General features: G+C 39.9%; 3 protein-coding genes across 3 annotated transcripts in view; 1 reads left to right on the forward strand and 2 right to left on the reverse strand.

Annotated features, from left to right (window-relative positions):
- The window catches only part of tyw1 (tRNA-yW synthesizing protein 1 homolog (S. cerevisiae)), a 50,948-nt gene extending 39,824 nt beyond the window's left edge, over positions 1-11,124 (reverse strand). Inside the window, exons 1-7 of the mRNA XM_058633456.1 lie at positions 10,972-11,124; positions 10,554-10,681; positions 9,756-9,875; positions 9,373-9,474; positions 4,277-4,471; positions 3,869-4,174; positions 2,482-2,601 (exon numbers count right to left, since the gene is read on the reverse strand). Of these exons, the coding sequence (XP_058489439.1) occupies positions 2,482-2,601; positions 3,869-4,174; positions 4,277-4,471; positions 9,373-9,474; positions 9,756-9,875; positions 10,554-10,681; positions 10,972-11,035 (1,035 nt within the window). The 5' untranslated portion in view covers positions 11,036-11,124. The remainder of the gene's footprint in view (positions 1-2,481; positions 2,602-3,868; positions 4,175-4,276; positions 4,472-9,372; positions 9,475-9,755; positions 9,876-10,553; positions 10,682-10,971) is intronic.
- Positions 11,125-11,556: 432 nt separating this feature from the next.
- Positions 11,557-13,928, forward strand: sbds (SBDS ribosome maturation factor). The gene is made up of 5 exons (XM_058633457.1): positions 11,557-11,782; positions 12,473-12,602; positions 12,685-12,885; positions 13,027-13,191; positions 13,690-13,928. The coding sequence occupies exons 1-5, from the start codon at positions 11,655-11,657 to the stop codon at positions 13,813-13,815; spliced, it is 750 nt and encodes a 249-aa protein (XP_058489440.1). The 5' UTR covers positions 11,557-11,654; the 3' UTR covers positions 13,816-13,928.
- A 661-nt stretch (positions 13,929-14,589) lies between these two features.
- On the reverse strand, positions 14,590-16,952 carry LOC131462342 (claudin-4-like). The gene has a single exon (XM_058633459.1). It carries the CDS (start codon positions 16,730-16,732, stop codon positions 16,058-16,060), a length of 675 nt encoding a protein of 224 aa, XP_058489442.1. The 5' UTR covers positions 16,733-16,952; the 3' UTR covers positions 14,590-16,057.
- Positions 16,953-17,098: the final 146 nt, after the last annotated feature.

The following is a 17,098-nucleotide window of genomic DNA, read 5'->3' on the forward strand; positions in this document are numbered from 1 at the left end:
ATTGATCCAAAAGCACATGGATAAAGAGTCAGATAATAATTCATGTTCTCATTCAGTGTGGCTGGAAAAAAAAGACTGAGAATGAGATCAGCTCTGCTAAGTGTCAAGTTTGTCGACGCGCAAAAATAATTCATGCAAATAGCTCTGGAAGTGAAATGACAGCATGGCCACGAATGTCAGATGTTGCAGTTCAGCCTAAAACCAACAGTTACTTAAGAGTCTCTGCTATCACCTAGTGGTCAAACACAGTGACACTGAGCTTCCACCTGCAGTTTAAAAGAGGCATCTAAAGCACAAGAACAACAGGTTAATCACATGGTTGAGCTCAAAAAGCTAAAAAAAAACAACTTCTTCAGCCTTTTATAATTCAAAACGTGCATCTGAAAGATCCTACAACATATAAGGAGTTTATTTTAGAAACCAAGGATCATAAAGGACAGATTTAAGTTCACACTTAATTTGTAGCTTGGCAAAATACTTCCTATCTTGTGGCAATAATAAAAAAGAAAACTAATTATATTCTTGCACCGGCTGCTCTGTGTCACCAAATTATACAAAAACAACACTAATTTGTTATCACGGCAAACTTGTCATCCTGACATCAGAGTGTGATAATACACAGATTACACACACCACAGCAAATAATTAGAATTGTACTTAATCACACATAGACAGATTGTAGACTAAGTCATGTCAAAATGCATGTGCAGCAGGTGAAGTGAATAGAAAACGAAGGTCAATGAGAACATTTGTGCTTCAGGAAGCGAATTACAATAAAATATTGAAAGGAAAAACATTTCATACATTTTTAATACAAAGTCTGGCTCAGGGTAAACATAACAGAAAAGTACTAAGCGTTTCAGACTCCTTAAGTCTCAAACTAATACAGTATGTTATTCACATTCTCCTCTGAGATGTCGTGTAGGGCGTCTGTCCAAAACTTCCCAAAGCTCAGACACGCACACACATAATATACTGAAATATTCATGGGAGAAAAGAAGCAACAATCCTGGGACAATATTTTGTTTGATTCATCTGTGTAAGACATGAAGAATTTGAGGGCTATCCACTGCTGTTAGCATAACATTTACTTTGTCGTGAAAAACTTTATGCATTAATGAAAACAACCTTTGAGAACCAGTTACTGGAAAATAGAGCAATCATTTCACACCCGTCCAAGCAGATGAGGAACATATTCAAGTGAAAGGGCTCCTCCCTCTTTAAAGCTCTACTTCAAGTTGTCACAAACACAATAAATCAATGTAATTTTGTCAATAAAACATCTCAGGTAAAACAGTAATGTGGAGCAGGACATAGTCATTCATCCATTCATTCATTCATTCATCGTCTATCGCTTTATCCTCCACATGAGGGGTGCGGGGAGCTGGAACCAATCCCATCTGACATAGGGGCCGTTTTAGAATGTCCAATTAACCTCTGCATGTTTTTTTGGACTGTGGGAGGAAACCCACACGCACACGGGGAGAACTTGCAATATCCACACAGAAAGGCCCTCAGTGGAACCAGGATTCAAACAGACGACCTCAATTTAAAAAGTTGAACTATTCAGGATTTTTACCCTAATTTAAAAGCTTTGAAGTCACTTTGATGGTTAAATGGCTTGTTGCTGGCAGATTGGGGGCTGTCTCCAGGGCTGTCGAGGAAACAGGAGGTCCCGCAAAGTCACAGGTCACGGAAGAAACACGAATTGCTTCACGGCATTACATGCGAGGTACAGGCTATAACATCAAGGCAGCGATAGTGTTACTTTAGACATTCATCATGGCAGAGCCAGCGAAAAAGAAACACAAACCGGTGTCAAAGGAAGCAAGGAAGAGGAAAGGACAGTCTGACCATGCAAGGGGCCACACACGAGTAAACATCGGACCAGCTTTCTTTTTTTTGACACGGCTGTGTTTTGTCACTGTCACTATCACAAAGGACAAATGGTCATTCAAAATCAACTTGTATGTAACATGTAAGTACTGAGCAGGATTATAATTAGTGCAAAACAACCAAAACATGACCTGCATCTGAAACAAACAGATCGACTACAAGGTTTGAAATGTATGTTTTTCCTCTTTTCTTATTGCTCACATCTTATAAGTGGCCTATAAAAAGAGGACAGATACATTTTGAATTTTTATGCTTTTCTTGAGTCACTCGTTCCTCACAAGTCTGTGGAGTGGGTGTCGCAATTACGCAAGCCTCTGCTTCTCGCCTGTCGGAGTCTGGTGTGTATCAACCCATCTGCCACGTCTCCTTCGCTGACAACACTTTTCCTCTTTACTCTACAACACACTTAGATTGGACTTAGGTGGCGGAAGCTTAATGTGACGGCGGTGGCTGTTTGTGGACATTAACACGGAAACGCTGAAAATAAACCTGCTGGAAGATGAAACTAGGACTCCAGACTTAACAACCAAAGTGTAACACAGTGAAACCGTGTTATCAGTGTGTCAGTGGATGATTGAGTCTGACCTTCGCTTTCTTGGCGCCACTCATGATGTCGCCCAGATCCTCCATGTCCACCACTGACCCCGGCTTCTCATCAAGCAGACTGGATTCCTCCTCATCACTGCTGGACTCCATCAGCTCATCCTGAAACATGGATGTGTGAGGGAAAAATACAAATGGTTTATAAAAGCACAGAAATTCACTTGTGTTCCAACCCATAATCAATTAAAACCTCTGTCACTGAGCGGGAGAGCCCATATGGAACACATTTATTGTACATTGTTATCCCATCTTGGGGCTGCCTGATTAAACAAGAAGACCATATGCATGTAAATGGCATTTCTGAGGATTTGTCACAATGCATGCGGCCTGATGTGGAAGCTGCAGCTCCATATGTGTGGCAGCCGTGCATGAGCAGTACAACAGCAAGATAAATCATGATAATGGTTTTCCTGCCTCACTTGTCAGCTAGTGGTAGTTCCGGCTGAATGTCACCTCTGCTGAGTGTCGCAGACAGAGGGGAAGAAGTCTCAGCTAGTGTTGGCGCTGAGGTGCCCACTACCATGACAACTGGTCATCTGTGTGCACTGTGATCAGTGTAAAAACTGTGCCTGTGTATAAACTGTATTTTTGTACATTTCTGCTTATGAAATCTGTCATTTCAGTGATCGGTGTCATTTTCATATAGGTAAAGAGCATGACTGAAATAACACACTTTCTTAATACTACACTTTCATAAGGATTTGATAAAGACAGAATAACATAAACAAGATCATAAACTGGGTAACACTCTTCTTCTTCTTCTTCTTCTTGTCGAATTAAATCTTCTTGTCGATTTAAATCACATTCAAAGAGAAGTTGATAGTGCAGATAGTCCATGTCAGCCTCCATCTACAGTGCCACCATCATAGGGCAGAGTACATTTTATCTTTTAGACTTTAGCTACACACTTCCTCCACCTTACTTCTTGTTTTCATGGGAGGGACTTGCTGAAAATCCAACAAAAAAATCTGCAATCTACTGTATGTTTTTGAATCATTTCTCAACTCGTTTTCACAGGCCAGTGCAATAATATATTTGGCTAAAATTTTGATGAAGTGTACTTTAAAGGTGAATTGCTCAAACTGGGTCATGCAAATCTGTTTGATTCAAAAACAGTTTACATTTTTTACAGTTTTTTTCCCACCAAGAACCTAAAAAGTGATCTTGCACTGCAAAAACGTATTAAAACTGTAAATCATTGCAACTCAAGACAAAGGTCAGGAGGCCATTCTGATGTGTCAACATTTACTGCTGACACTGTTGTCCGTGTGACATGCAACAGAAAGAACCTTCTACCATCGAATTTTGTATCTTTGAATACACAGTTGTAATGATACAGTTCATGCAGGTTTATAAAATGATACCCTACCTCAGAGCTGGCATTTTGCAGATCTGCCTTTTCCTCCTCTTCATTGTGCACATGTTTGTCCACCACCTGCTGCTCATCTTGTCTCTTATTCTTGCATGAGCCTCCACTTTTACAGTCTCCACTGCAGCTCTTTTTCTCGCCCTTGGCCAGGGCCCGTAATCGTTTCATGAACTTGACCTTCCAGGCCAGAAAGTCGGCCTGGATGTTTCCGTTACGGCTCTTCGCCACATTGCAGTCGCCCTCTCCCTTTGTCATGATGCGCATGCCGCTCAGCATCCACAGCCACTTGTCTACATTCTTGCCCACCTGGTGAAGGAGAAAGAAAAATCTGGTTTCGACAAATAAACTGCACATAACAAAGCAGTGTTGATTTATCTATTATTATTCTGACAAAAAAACATTTCTTACCGTGTTGTAGTGGCCAACATAGACAGAGTTTCCAAGACCAAACACTGCATATCTGAGGCCTTTAAGGTACGTCTTCCCATATCTGAAGTCAGTGGACGCCTCTTCCAGCCACTTACAGAACCACTCAGCGTTCTCAGTGGGCTGTCCATCCGTGTACGTGGCCAAAAGAAACACGCAGACTGATTTATTTGTGCACTGAAAGGAGAAATGAAAACAATGGGAGGACAGTCAAAGAGCAGCACATCACAGCAAACTTTAAAAGGTGAAGTTTCACGATCCAACGTTTTTACTTTAAACAACAATTTGTCAACCATGGGTGAAAAGTCAGACTTGAGGAAGAATACTGGTGAAAAACACTGATGAAATTTATGCTACGTTTTGTTGCTCCAGGCAAAGCAAAACAGATGTCTTTACCAAGTACATTTCATATATAGATGCAGATTTAAGCTGCTGAATGGACACATTAAAAACAGAAATAGGAAACCTGAAAAACACAATCTAAATTTATTTGTTAAAATTTAGTCAAAAGGAGTGAAAATTAGATCTAACAGATTAAATACAGGTAAAGAAATTAGATAAAATATTAAATAATAATTAATAATTAGATACAGTGGTGGTATAGAAAATATGACTTTCCACCTATTTCTAAAAATTATAGCACAAAATAGATGGAACTAAAATGTCCTGCACAGCAGAAAGTCAGCACAGAAAATAGGTGAATATTGTGAAGTGAGGCTGCAGCTTTGATGTTCAACTGCATCCAGGAAGCAACTGGTGCCTGTTGACTTTTTATTCCTTTTCATTTTTCTCCAAATCACTAACAGCTATATTAGTGACCTGTTGAAAAATAAATGGCTTGTTTTTCTCCCTTGCTTTGCAGCAGCCAACCAATCTCTTACTCAGTCAATGCACTACACAGTGCCTTTGCTCAAAAATAAAGAGGAACAGAGATGAAATTAATCCATCATTTTTTCAGTTGAGCACTGGGCGGGATTAGCGCCACACATTTGTCATCTGTGGTGTTTTTTTTAAGAATCAAATCAGCAATAAAAAAAATAAATAAATAAAAGGAGACTCGAAAGCTCAGTACACAGCCACATGATTATTCTACTGTTTGTTGTCAAGCTTTCACAAAACAAATCATTAATTATAATACTTTGATTATTTATGTTCCAATTAAGCCTGACGTGTGTCAGCACATAATATTTTCTCGGTTTTATCTGCCTGACGTTACATTTTAGAGATTTAACCAACAGCACCAAGCGAAGTCTGAGTGCAGCATAAACAGACAACATGCTCATCATCTATAAAGTGCTGCAATGATTTACTAATGCAGAAATGTTGTCACTTAATTTATGAAATGCCAAAATGAATGGGATAGTTCTGTTTTCTTTGAGGTAGTAGTTTATGTATGAGGCACTGTACATAGACGGTGTATTACATGCTGTGCTGTGCACACACACTCTCTGTGCTGAGAAGCAGCCAGGAAGTCCATTGATATGAAGACTTGACATCTATTTCAGGAGTGTCTTAGGGGTGCTTTTATTTCTGCCCATCATCCAGGCAGTGCTGTTAGGTCTGATTTTTATTTCTTTGTGTGTGTTTTTTCATGTCTCTAGTCTTGTTGTCCTTTCTTAAACTATGCTGCAATCCCCACTTGGGCACAAATAAGGTTGAACTTGAATGTATGTGGTAAAGCAGGTTGTCTTTGTCTTGTGGGTTTGATCACTGGCTCTGCTAGGCTTCATGCCTCGTGTCCCCAAGCAAAACACTTATCCCCAAGTTGCTCCTGCTGGCTGTGCCGGCAGGCAGCATGTGAATGGGAACACTAGATGATGTGAATGAGTGTGAATGGCAAAAATGTAGCGTAAAGCAGATTTGAGTGGTCATCCAGGCTAGAACGGTGCTATATACAGTAAATACAGATTAGGTACCATTTGCGGAGTAAACAAACAGCTTTTGTGTTCTGTGAGGTAAAATAATCTGGGTTTTTTTTTGTTTGCTGAAGGAAAAGGCTGTCTAATGGCAAAATAGATCAGTTTTGTCATGTCGCTGTCATACGTTATTTCTGTTGTCCTAGTCACAGCCATGTTACATAGATATTGTCTCAAATTGAGAGACAAACATTTGTATCATCCTTCTGCCATTCTCCAACCTATCATTAAAGGGACAAAGTATATTGTCTTTGACTTTGCTTGTTCTCTGAAATCACTCCGTTTCTCTGTGGCTTTAACAGCCTGACCACAAAACAAAATGGCTATATAATTCATCTTAACTTATTACTTATTAACTCATCTGTCCTCCTTAACGGCTTTAGCCGTTAAACTAACTTACTAAATATTCTGTATTTCAAGTCAAATATAAAGAAGCTGAAACCTTAAGGTTAAATGAATTAAGATCATAAAAAGGAATCCCCCTTGCCTCCTTAAGAAATGTAATGTCCTCTTATCAGTACAATCACTAAACAGGGTCACACTCCAGGAAATTAACTTTAAACCACAAATTCGATGATTGGCCACCTGCCTAACCCACTCAGTCCTCCCCATTTACCTTTGTAATAAAACTGTGGAGAGGCAGCGGCAATTTAACATGAAGACAGAGTTTGTTGTTGAATGTTATTCTCAGCTATAGACTGAATTTCACTTTCTTTTGAAAGGTGTATTTCAGACAGTGACTCAACAATTCCATAACATTATTGATTATTCACTGTCTGCTGGTGTTTTATCTCCACCTCTGTGATCTTAGATCCATCCCCATGCTGCCACTTTTATTAATAAATCATCATATTACTTTCATAAAAAAAAAACCACAATATATGTTCTACCTTCTGCTCTCTACACAGCTCCATGTCTGCCCCAGTCAAGGTCACCAATGAAAAACTTGTGTGCAGCCAAGTCAGGTCACTACTTCATTTCAACTACTTGACCTAAGCTCAGGCTATGATACAGTGGACCTTAATATTTTAATCCACTATGTTGCATGTTCTCGGTTTCCTCCCACAATCCAAAAACATGCAGAGGTTAAATGGACACTCTAAATTGACCATAGGTGTGAATGTGAGAATGAATGTTGTTTGTCTTTGTACGTTAGCCCAGTGATGGACTGGCAACCTGTCCAGGTTGTACCCTGCCCCACGACCGACAAGTGGTAGACAATGAATGAATGCTGTTATCAAAGCCGTGGCTCTGATTTGGGTCATGCCTTACGTGTAGAACTGATCCTACTCTGTCACACATGGACAAACTTCTATTTTGTAAGGTAACCACAAGTGTCAATTTGCTGTGTGGATGACACTTAATTTTGTGTCACAATAGTGCTTGGTATCATCATTTTCCTCACTGCCTCACCGAAATTTTAAAATTAGACGTTGGAAGGAAATAGAAGGCACGGTAATAAAGGGAATCCCAATAACAGCCCTACTATGTGATAACAGATTACAAGTAGGACAGGAAATTCCAGAAGACTGGCAGGAAATAGTAAAAATTTGTAGATTAGGAGAAGCATCTAAAATGATGAGGTGGTGTGCCTATGATTCAGACTTTGCACCAAATAGAATTGATGCCAGATTTAAGATATGGATCTCAAAAGGTTTAACTACCTATTATTCATTTGTCCACAAAGGGACATTTCGGAGTTTTGAAGACCTACAGAAGGATCATGGACTAGGAAGGGATGATTTCTTTAGATATCTACAAGTGAGACATTATTTTAACAAAAATCTTAAAGAGGTGTTAGGAAGAGGTGAGTCAGGGCTCATGGAGGTATTTTTATCATTAACTAAACCCAGATCAGGCAACAAAATTATCTCCAAGTTATATAATGCCATACAATTAGCTAAACAGGAGAATACAGATTACATTAAAAAGAAATGGGAAAAAGCGGTAAATGTAACGATCACACAGGAGAGCTGGGAGAATATATGCCAGCTACAATGGGTCTCGACCGGGTCAAACACGTGGCGGGAATTCTGCTGGAAAAACACCACAAGATTTTTTATTACACCTATTCAGAGAAGACATCAGGGCAAGGGGGATGCTTGTTGGAGACACTGTGGGTTGAATGGAGCTAATCATTTTCATATTTTTTGGGACTGTCAGGTAATAAGATCTTACTGGGTAGAGATCCACAAACATATTAAAAATGTATTTAGTGTAAATATTCCGTTTAAATGTGAAACTATGTATTTGGGCGATCTGTTGTTGGAAACATGGAACAACAGAGATAAAAAATTGCTGGCTATACTGTTGGCAGCCAGTAAGAAATCCGTTACGAGGAAATGGTTAAAAGTAGAACCACCCACCATTGATGATTGGATTGAAATTGTCTATGGGATTTATATTATGGAGAAGATCTCCTTTTCTCTCAAAGTTGAAAAAGACAAATTTTATAAGATGTGGTCCAAATGGACTGAGTATGTGAAACCAATCAGATCTGATTTCATCTGACTGTATTTGTGCTTTGTGTGAAATTGACCTTTTTTTAAGTGATGTTTTGTTTCTTTGAGATGGTGCGCTCCCCAGTTTTGTTTTGTGAGTTTATTGTTCTCAACTAGATAAGTAATGGTCCGTAAAAGTAAATTCCAGAAGGGCAATATGGACAAATTCATCAGGATTTTCTGAATCCATCCTTTCCTTTGACCTTGAATGACTACAGCTGTATTTATTGTATGTGATGGAAACTTGCCTTTCTGAATAAAAAGATAATTTCAAAAAAAAAAGAATTAGACGTCCAAAAAACTTCCTGCTCTCATCCCCTGTGGTGTTGGCAGTTGAAGCAGTAATTATCGCTACCCAAGTCTGAGTGACCTTTACAATAAATCTAAAATAGCCCCCAACATAAGATTTATTTTTGGTTCCTAACGGTCAGAATTTTAAAGCTCAAGTGACTGCAGAAGGTGTCGTATAACTTTATGCAACTGAAAAAACTGAGCTGGCTCAAGTAATTTCTTTCCTCTATAGAGGTGATCCATCAAAGAAAAAATATTGTACTTCATTTTATCTCTTCCAAACATGACTACTGTAGATTACGGAAACTGCAGTTCGTTCATAATACTGATGCCAGATTCGTAACAAGCATTAAAACAATTAAGTCTTTACCTCATCAGCAAGTTGATCATCTGGATCGTAGTCCTTCATGTCAATCAAGTCGGCTGGTATCCCCAGAGTCTTTACCTCTTCAGACAGCTCTTGTGCAAAACCCTGGACAAAAGAAAAGTGTCAGTTGATGCTTCTCAAACTTACCTGAATAATAATGTACCGTGTATGAGATACCAGCCTGAAATTAATCATTGAAGACAGACGTCTGGTACACTTTTGAAAGTGATTGTAACGCTTTGCTTTCTGCTCACAAAAATGAATACATTACATCATTTTTTTTCAATCCATAGCTTCGTATTAACTATGTATTCACACTACTTTATTTACACTACAGGGCAGGAAGAATATGTAAGGTTTCATTCAGCAACAAACAGTTTTTCTACCTTTGCTGTTCCTGTTTGTGAGCCATAGAAGATTTTAACTCCTGACACATGAACCACAGTGTCTCCATCAGTGTGGTCATCGTTCTTCACAGCCTTGTGGACATTTGGGCTGAAGCTTTTCTAAAAGGATACAGAGGAAAACATGCAAGAATTTTAAAAACATGCACAGTACCTGGGCAGTTTTTATTTCCTGTATTCTTTAGCCTAGTTCAGCTCTACATTGTGGCACCTTGTATTGTTTTTAATGCAGTGCTTAGTATGTTCTCTCCCAAATGCCGTGTAGTGTCTCCTCATGCATTGTGGATTTGTGTTTTGGTGAATGGCGATGTGTGGAGTAGGGATGCACGATATTATCAGCGCGATATCGACAATATGACTTATGACTACAACGGTAGGCTAAATAGGCTGCTACCTCCTTGGTATCTATGCTGGCACCCTGTACAACTATTAATTTCTTATGTTATGTTTATATATTTTGCTCAATGAATAAATGTATAAAAAAAAAAAAGTATGCTAATTTCACTACAGAAGAGACTAAATGACCTTTGCAGTTGGGCGCAGGGAAAAATGTATATATGTTGTCTGTTATCGACAAAAAGTCCAATATGGTGCATCCCTACTGTGGAGTGGTGAAACTGTGGAAACTGAATTGCCCTCAGGAAATAAATAAAGTTATTTGTATCTGTACATGTAAACCAGATTAGCAGCAATAAACCAGTTTAAACAAATATTTGCACATTTCAAAAGACTGGCAACAGAAAATAGTAAGAGGAGAGAATATAGCAAGGAAAGCCTCACCTTCTTCAGTGTCAGTTTCAGTGAAAACCAGATGCCAAATACGAGGGCAGCAGCTGAATACAAATACAATCTGTTGTGCCAGATCGACATAAAATAGCTCTCGCTGGAGATGTGCCCATTTTGAGAGGCTAGGAAGAAAGGGAAGCAAACTGAGTCATGTTTTACAATGAATTCGATAATATTACTGCATAGCCAACATCGCTACGTGAGCAAGTGCATCCACTGCTGGCTTTAGCAGTCAGGTGATATATTAATAAATAATTAAAGAAACAGCAGAGAGAGTGCGACTGGTTTATTTTAAACTTTGGACACCTGCAGCAACGAACCATCTTAGCTAACATTGTTACATTGTTAGCAGTGTTATCTAAAACTTAACATTAAGTGAGTTTCGGGTTTCATTAAAGTCACATAAACTCACCTTCAGTGTCCGTGGCAGTCATGCGATATGACAAAGCTAAAATAAACAGGAATAAAACCAGCATCGCTGCAAATAGTAATATCTACAGTCCTCTGCATCTGATGTGTGCAACCATATTGTTTTGGCCGCTGGGCATGACGGGAAGTGAAGTTCTTTTTTATTATGAATAGCGTCGCAAACAAAGCGCACGTAAATGTGGCACAAAATAAAATGAAATGTAAAATAAACAAAGAAAAATCAAATATAAAAGTGAAGAAGTGTGTTCGTGTTTCTGTCAAATTTAATTGTTTTCCTATCGGCGGTTGGCAAACTGACAGCCATTTAAAAGCGCTTTACTGCCTCCTACTGGACTGGAGTGTGGATGATTTATTTATTTATTGTTTCAAAATTGTAAACATTTTGAAATGTGTAATATTTCCTGCAACTTTTATTCCGTATCAAATACATTTAGTGCAAAGATCAACGGCGATGGCGACTTCATATTCCATGGGAAATATGGAAAAAATAATCAACGGCATGACCACTGCTCAGCACTCCCAACTGCGTTGCTCGCGAAATCCTGGCGGAACCGTCGTCCAACGTGTATGTTTCCGAGGTGACGCAGATCGAGAACGTACTCGGGTTAGCTTAAGTTTGCTGTACCTCCGACAGACTTTTTTCAGTCCTGTCAAACAAACACAATCATGTCGATATTCACGCCAACTAATCAAATACGGCTGACGAATGTGGCGGTGGTGAGGATGAAAAAAGGAGGGAAGCGTTTTGAAATCGCCTGTTACAAGAACAAAGTTATGAGCTGGAGATCCGGAGCGTGAGTTACGTTGAATATTTACGCCCACCGTGTTGTTTACTGGATTGTGTCGTGTAAAACCTCGTTAATATTCAATTATATGGTTAACCCAGTCTTGTCAGTTTGACCAGTGTAATACGTTATTCCTTGTCCTTCCATGTTTTTCTTAATTGTTTTCTCCATTAGTTGTGCCTGATACCATGCTGCCTGGTACGATGCTGCTACCATGCATGTCCCTTTTGACGCCGCCTTTACCTAAACACGCTTAAAAACCTAGAGAATTCTGGTTCATAAAACTGACATTTTATTGACCATAACTATCGACAGTTTAATCGATTATGAAAATAATAAATTAGTTGCAGGCATGACACATTTATTTTGTTGGGTAACCACAAGGGTCGATTTGCCCTTAATTAGTACCACACATTAGTACCATACATACGTTTATATCACAGAATTTCAAAATTAGACTTCCAGAAACGTCCTGCTCTTGAATCACTTCAAATCGAGGTAGATACATGAATGCTTTATCTTAAATAGGCCCCAACATAAGATTCATTTTTGGTTCAAAAGTGTCAGAATTTTATCTCAGAAGCTAAGTGACTAATAATTGTATGCAACTGAAAAGGTTGAGCTGGCTCAAGTCATTTCTTTCCTCTGTAGAAGTGACACATAAAAATAAAAATGTCCCGTCATTGTGTTTTCTTCCAGAGAGAAAGACTTGGATGAGGTTCTGCAGACATCCTCTGTTTTTGTCAACGTGTCAAAGGGTCAGGTGGCAAAGAAGGATGATTTGACCAAAGCCTTCGGGACGGATGACCTGACCGAAATCTGTAAACAGGTAAGGGAACCATTTCCCCGTCTAATTCTTAGTTGCCACCAAAGTCCTGACTCCGGTATGACATTATTTTTGTAATGGACAGATCTTGGCCAAAGGAGAACTCCAGGTGTCAGACAAGGAGAGGCAGAGTCAGCTGGAGACGATGTTCAGGGACATTGCGACAATCGTGGCAGAGAAGTGTGTCAACCCTGAGACCAAGAGGCCCTACACTGTCAATCTGATTGAGCGAGGGATGAAGGACATCCACTACTCTGTTAAAGCCAACAAGAGCACGAAGCAGCAGGTGAGGAGACAGAGCCAAACATCTGTAGTCTGTAGTTTGTTGTTGTTGATGTTATAATTCTATATATTCTATAACTGTAAGTGTTGCTTTTGTCAGAAATTAACCTCTGGTGACCTGTGTGCACTTCTATCCTGTCCCCAGGCTCTGGAAGTGATTCGACAGCTGAAGGAGACCATGGAGATCCAGCGAGCCCACATGAGGCTGCGTTTGGTGCTGCCAGCCAAAGAGGCCAAGAAGCTGAAAGAGAAGCTGAAACCACTCCTGCAAGTCGTGGAGAGTGAAGACTTTGATGAGGAGCTGGAAATGGTGAGAGAGAGAGTATGAAGGCATGTTAATGAATGTGTGATATCAGTTATCTCTACCATCACCAGATAAAACAAACATCAATAAAAGTGGGCGAAGCGGCTCTAACAAGTTGCCCTCCCATCTTAAGTTGTGTCAGCACATTTGTCCTGGAAAGTCATTGAAAAGTACTTGAATTTGATGTCAACCAAGGTGTGGGGACCTGGAATAACAAACAGTGGTTCAATAGAGAAACACTAAGTTAATCACTCATCAGTTTCTACTTATTATTATAGATATTATACATCTAAGTTCACCTGACTGAACCCAACCCAAACATGACAATCATTTCTGGATGTAGCTTTATCAGTGGGTCCCACACATGCTGGGGTCGGTTATCCATGTTCCACTGTGGATTTCTACTTTCTCTGCCTCCTGTTCTGTAAAATTCCTCCCTTCTCCATGTTAACTGACTCCTTTTTGTTTTTCTCCCTGTGGCGCCTTTCCTCTCCACAACCTTAGGTCTGTCTGGTGGATCCCGGCTGCTACAGGGAGATTGACGAGCTGATTCGCTTTGAGACCAAAGGCCGAGGCACTCTGGAGGTTCTCAGTCTGAAGGATGTGGAGGAAGGAGATGAGAAACTATAGTAACCCAATCCCATCCCATCAGGCCTGTGCACCTTATCCACACTAACTTGCCTCACAGTGGCACACAAACTACAAACTCATTTAAAGGAATAAACATTTATTATGAGATTTTACCCATTTGTATTTCTAAGCTTCTTTGCGTTCAAATCTCTGTCTACTGAAGTGTTTCATTTGCGTTCTCAGAGATTTTGTTTTTGTTTCAAATTAACACCTTAACATGTAGTTAAGTTAATAAATTATTTATTTTTGCTTTTAATTTAGTACATCTGCAGCATTAACAGTACTGCTGCATGAGGCTTCCCTGTGTTTGCCTTCCCTCAGACTTTGTGTGCCATGTAGTGATCATGTTCAGTATCACAGATTTAGGGATACTGTCTTTAACCCAATAATTTATATTTTGTCATATTGAATGGTTTTTGCTCTGTTGCAAATAAATATATCCCAAAAAAAATATTTTTTTCTGTTCAGTAAATGCACAGTGGTTTTCAGGTAAGATGCACACACAGCTATTTTGAAAACATGAGGCAGAAAATAACATTCAGTTCATCATAGTTTTAAGATGAAATGGGTAAAACAACTGAATCAGGTTGTCCCTCTCATAAAGATGCTACAATGCATTGTTCATAAATATTATTGAAGTTATACTTGTACAGATAAAATGTGGAATGTAGCCCAAAGTTTATTTTTCTTCACTTAGCAGTGGGGAAATAACTGGAAGAAAAATGTCAAAAATGTGTATTTGCAAATCAACAAGGAAATAAACCAAACTAAAGAAACCTATCAAAGAACTTTATTTTTATCAGATGACAATATAACAACAAAAAAGCATTGCTTTTTCCTGTATACTCAAACTTAATTCGAAGTATTTGACTAATTTAAGACTTCAGGAGAATCAAGTCTGAATTAGAAATGATTGATTACTGAACTGAAATTATTTTTGTTGTCACTCAAAGCAGAAATAGAAAAATTAAAAGTTAAAGTGAGTAAATACCTGCTCAGAACTGAAGTAAATCTGCAGTAAAATCTGCTGAATATCTGATATTTTACAGTAACAATGACTGCATTCTGTCACATCCTCTTTTTCTATTATTATTTTGAAGAGACAAACTACTTTTGGTTCCAGTTTGGTCAGTGTTGTAAAGATGCAGTAGGAACAAGACACATGTAAGAACACGGGTTCTTTTCCCCCAGAGCTGCTGTTGTGTCATAACAAGTGTGACTGCATGAAACACACAAAAGATACAGCTGGAACATGTTTACACTATAAAAATAAAGCAATTTCTTAATGTTGTAAATCAAGTATTTTTTCTGAAAACTATCTCTCAGTGGCAACGAGAATAAGATGGTGAAAATAAGGCCCATCAGGGACTGGATAAATAAAATTGTGTATGTGGGGGGGGGTGTTTCTGTGCAATCCCAAATAATGACAAGATTAATACAAAAAATAGTCTATCTGCTTTCAGAAAAAATAAATGGTTCAAAATCTCTCTCCTTTGTCCCTCTTTTAACTTCTTTGTGAAGTATTGCACAAGCTTTTTAAAACAAATGATCAATTTCAAAGTTTTATTCCAGTGTTCTTTGTGCAGAGAAACTCATCTGGGGTGTAAACCTTTTCACTGTCAACAAACCAAACAAACACATTAACTGCATTTCTCGAAGAAAGTGCAACACAGGTATAGTATGTACTAGCTTCAGGTGAAGTGTTTACCCCTTCACATTTCAGGCATTACAATATATCATGAGCGCCGGGGGCAGTGGTGATTTCAGTCTCAGACAATATCAGCTGCAGTGAGTGGGGCTGAGTGATTAATCTTTTTAAAATCCCAAAGCCTACAGTTTAACTGTCATGTAATACATCAATACGAACAATTAGTATTCTTATCCTTGCTTCACAAAAGTTAATATTTTGTTGGTATCTCATGTGGTTTACGCTCCATCGTGTTTGAAATCTATAAATTAACGGCAGCTTGAATAAAAAAAAAACATCACAAATTTCAACGTCTGTCACAAAAATCCCAATAATATATTTTCCCTAAATGGATCAACCCAACACTGAGTAAACCAAACTCTTCAGTAGAACTTTACTGTGCTGATGTGTTATCTTTAATAAAAACTCATTTAAATAGCATCTATTGGTCAGTTCATGCGTAGATTCACCAGTGTATCATCGCTCAACGTGCAGAGAGTTTCTCTTCTGTTGTTTAAGCTTTCCACAGCCGTCAAAAATCTTTCACCGTCCCCCTCAGATGGGTTGTTCTGACCTGCGCTCACACTGACTGTTTGTGAACACAGCTCTGTTGATTCTGCTCAGAGGATGACTGGACTCGTCCTCTGAGCGTGGATACCTGTCCTCTGCAGGCTGCTGAGGGGCAGGCGCAGTGGGGCATCTCGTGGTGAGAAACAACCCTCCGACTGTCATCAAAGCGAAGGAGATCCATCCGAAGTACAGAGCAGGTCCCCAGTCTCTTCTCAGCAGCACAGCACCCTCCAGTGGCTGGCTGCTGTGGTGACACGTCCAGGCTGTGGGAACCAGCAGCAGGAAGCCAGACAAAACAAAGAGAACACCAGAAGACACTTTAACCTGGCCTCGTGTTGGGAACCACACTGCTCCTACGCCACAGACCAACACAGCTAAAGCCCCTGTCCCGATGGCGGCGTTGATGAGGGCCCTCCATGTCCGAAAACTCCCAGAAAGAGTCATGAGTGACTGGTAGAACGAGCAGTGCAGGCTGCCATCGTGTGCCAGGTCCCAGTGATCCCACTCTAGCCACACCCCATCCCAGTAGGCAGGTAGAGTCGCTGTGTTGTTGTCCAGGGTGCCACTGACCTTCCAGAGCGCCTGGCAGCGTGTTATCGTGGCACAGAGCCACCCGGTGAAGGCCAGACCGAGGGCGGCGAGCTCCAGATGCCGGATCATGACTCTGGCCTGTCTGCTCCTCCTCTCCACTGCAGGCCCGGCTGCCCGACTGAAAACAGCTGGCAGCAGAGCAAACTGGGGAGGGGTGTTATTTTACTGTCAGGCAGAGATCATTTCTGCATGTGTGCGTATGTGAGCCCGTGTGTTGTGAGCCTGTGTGTCTATTCAGGAAGGAGAAACCAGTTCTTTGGTATTCCTGACGAGAGGGAGGCACGGCAACGGCTCCAGCTGGGTGGAGCAGGGAAATCCCTCTGTTTGCTGTGCCATGGTTTCAAAACAATCACACTCTCTCCCCCACTTTCACAGAGAGGGGGGAAAACAAAGATTCCACTGTGCTCTGTGTTGTTCAAGCACTGTTTGTGTTCC

This window comes from Solea solea, chromosome 7 (genome assembly GCF_958295425.1).
Source record: "Solea solea chromosome 7, fSolSol10.1, whole genome shotgun sequence".
In the NCBI taxonomy this organism is placed as follows: Eukaryota; Metazoa; Chordata; class Actinopteri; order Pleuronectiformes; family Soleidae; genus Solea; species Solea solea.

Excerpts from the sequence above, each read along its gene's own strand:
- sbds (XM_058633457.1), top strand. The coding sequence starts at position 11,655 with ATGTCGATATTCACGCCAACTAATCAAATACGGCTGACGAATGTGGCG. Across the intron at positions 12,603-12,684 it reads TGACCGAAATCTGTAAACAG|ATCTTGGCCAAAGGAGAACT; the intron begins GTAAGGGAACCA and ends TGTAATGGACAG. Across the intron at positions 12,886-13,026 it reads ACAAGAGCACGAAGCAGCAG|GCTCTGGAAGTGATTCGACA; the intron begins GTGAGGAGACAG and ends TCCTGTCCCCAG.
- LOC131462342 (XM_058633459.1), bottom strand. The coding sequence starts at position 16,732 with ATGATCCGGCATCTGGAGCTCGCCGCCCTCGGTCTGGCCTTCACCGGG.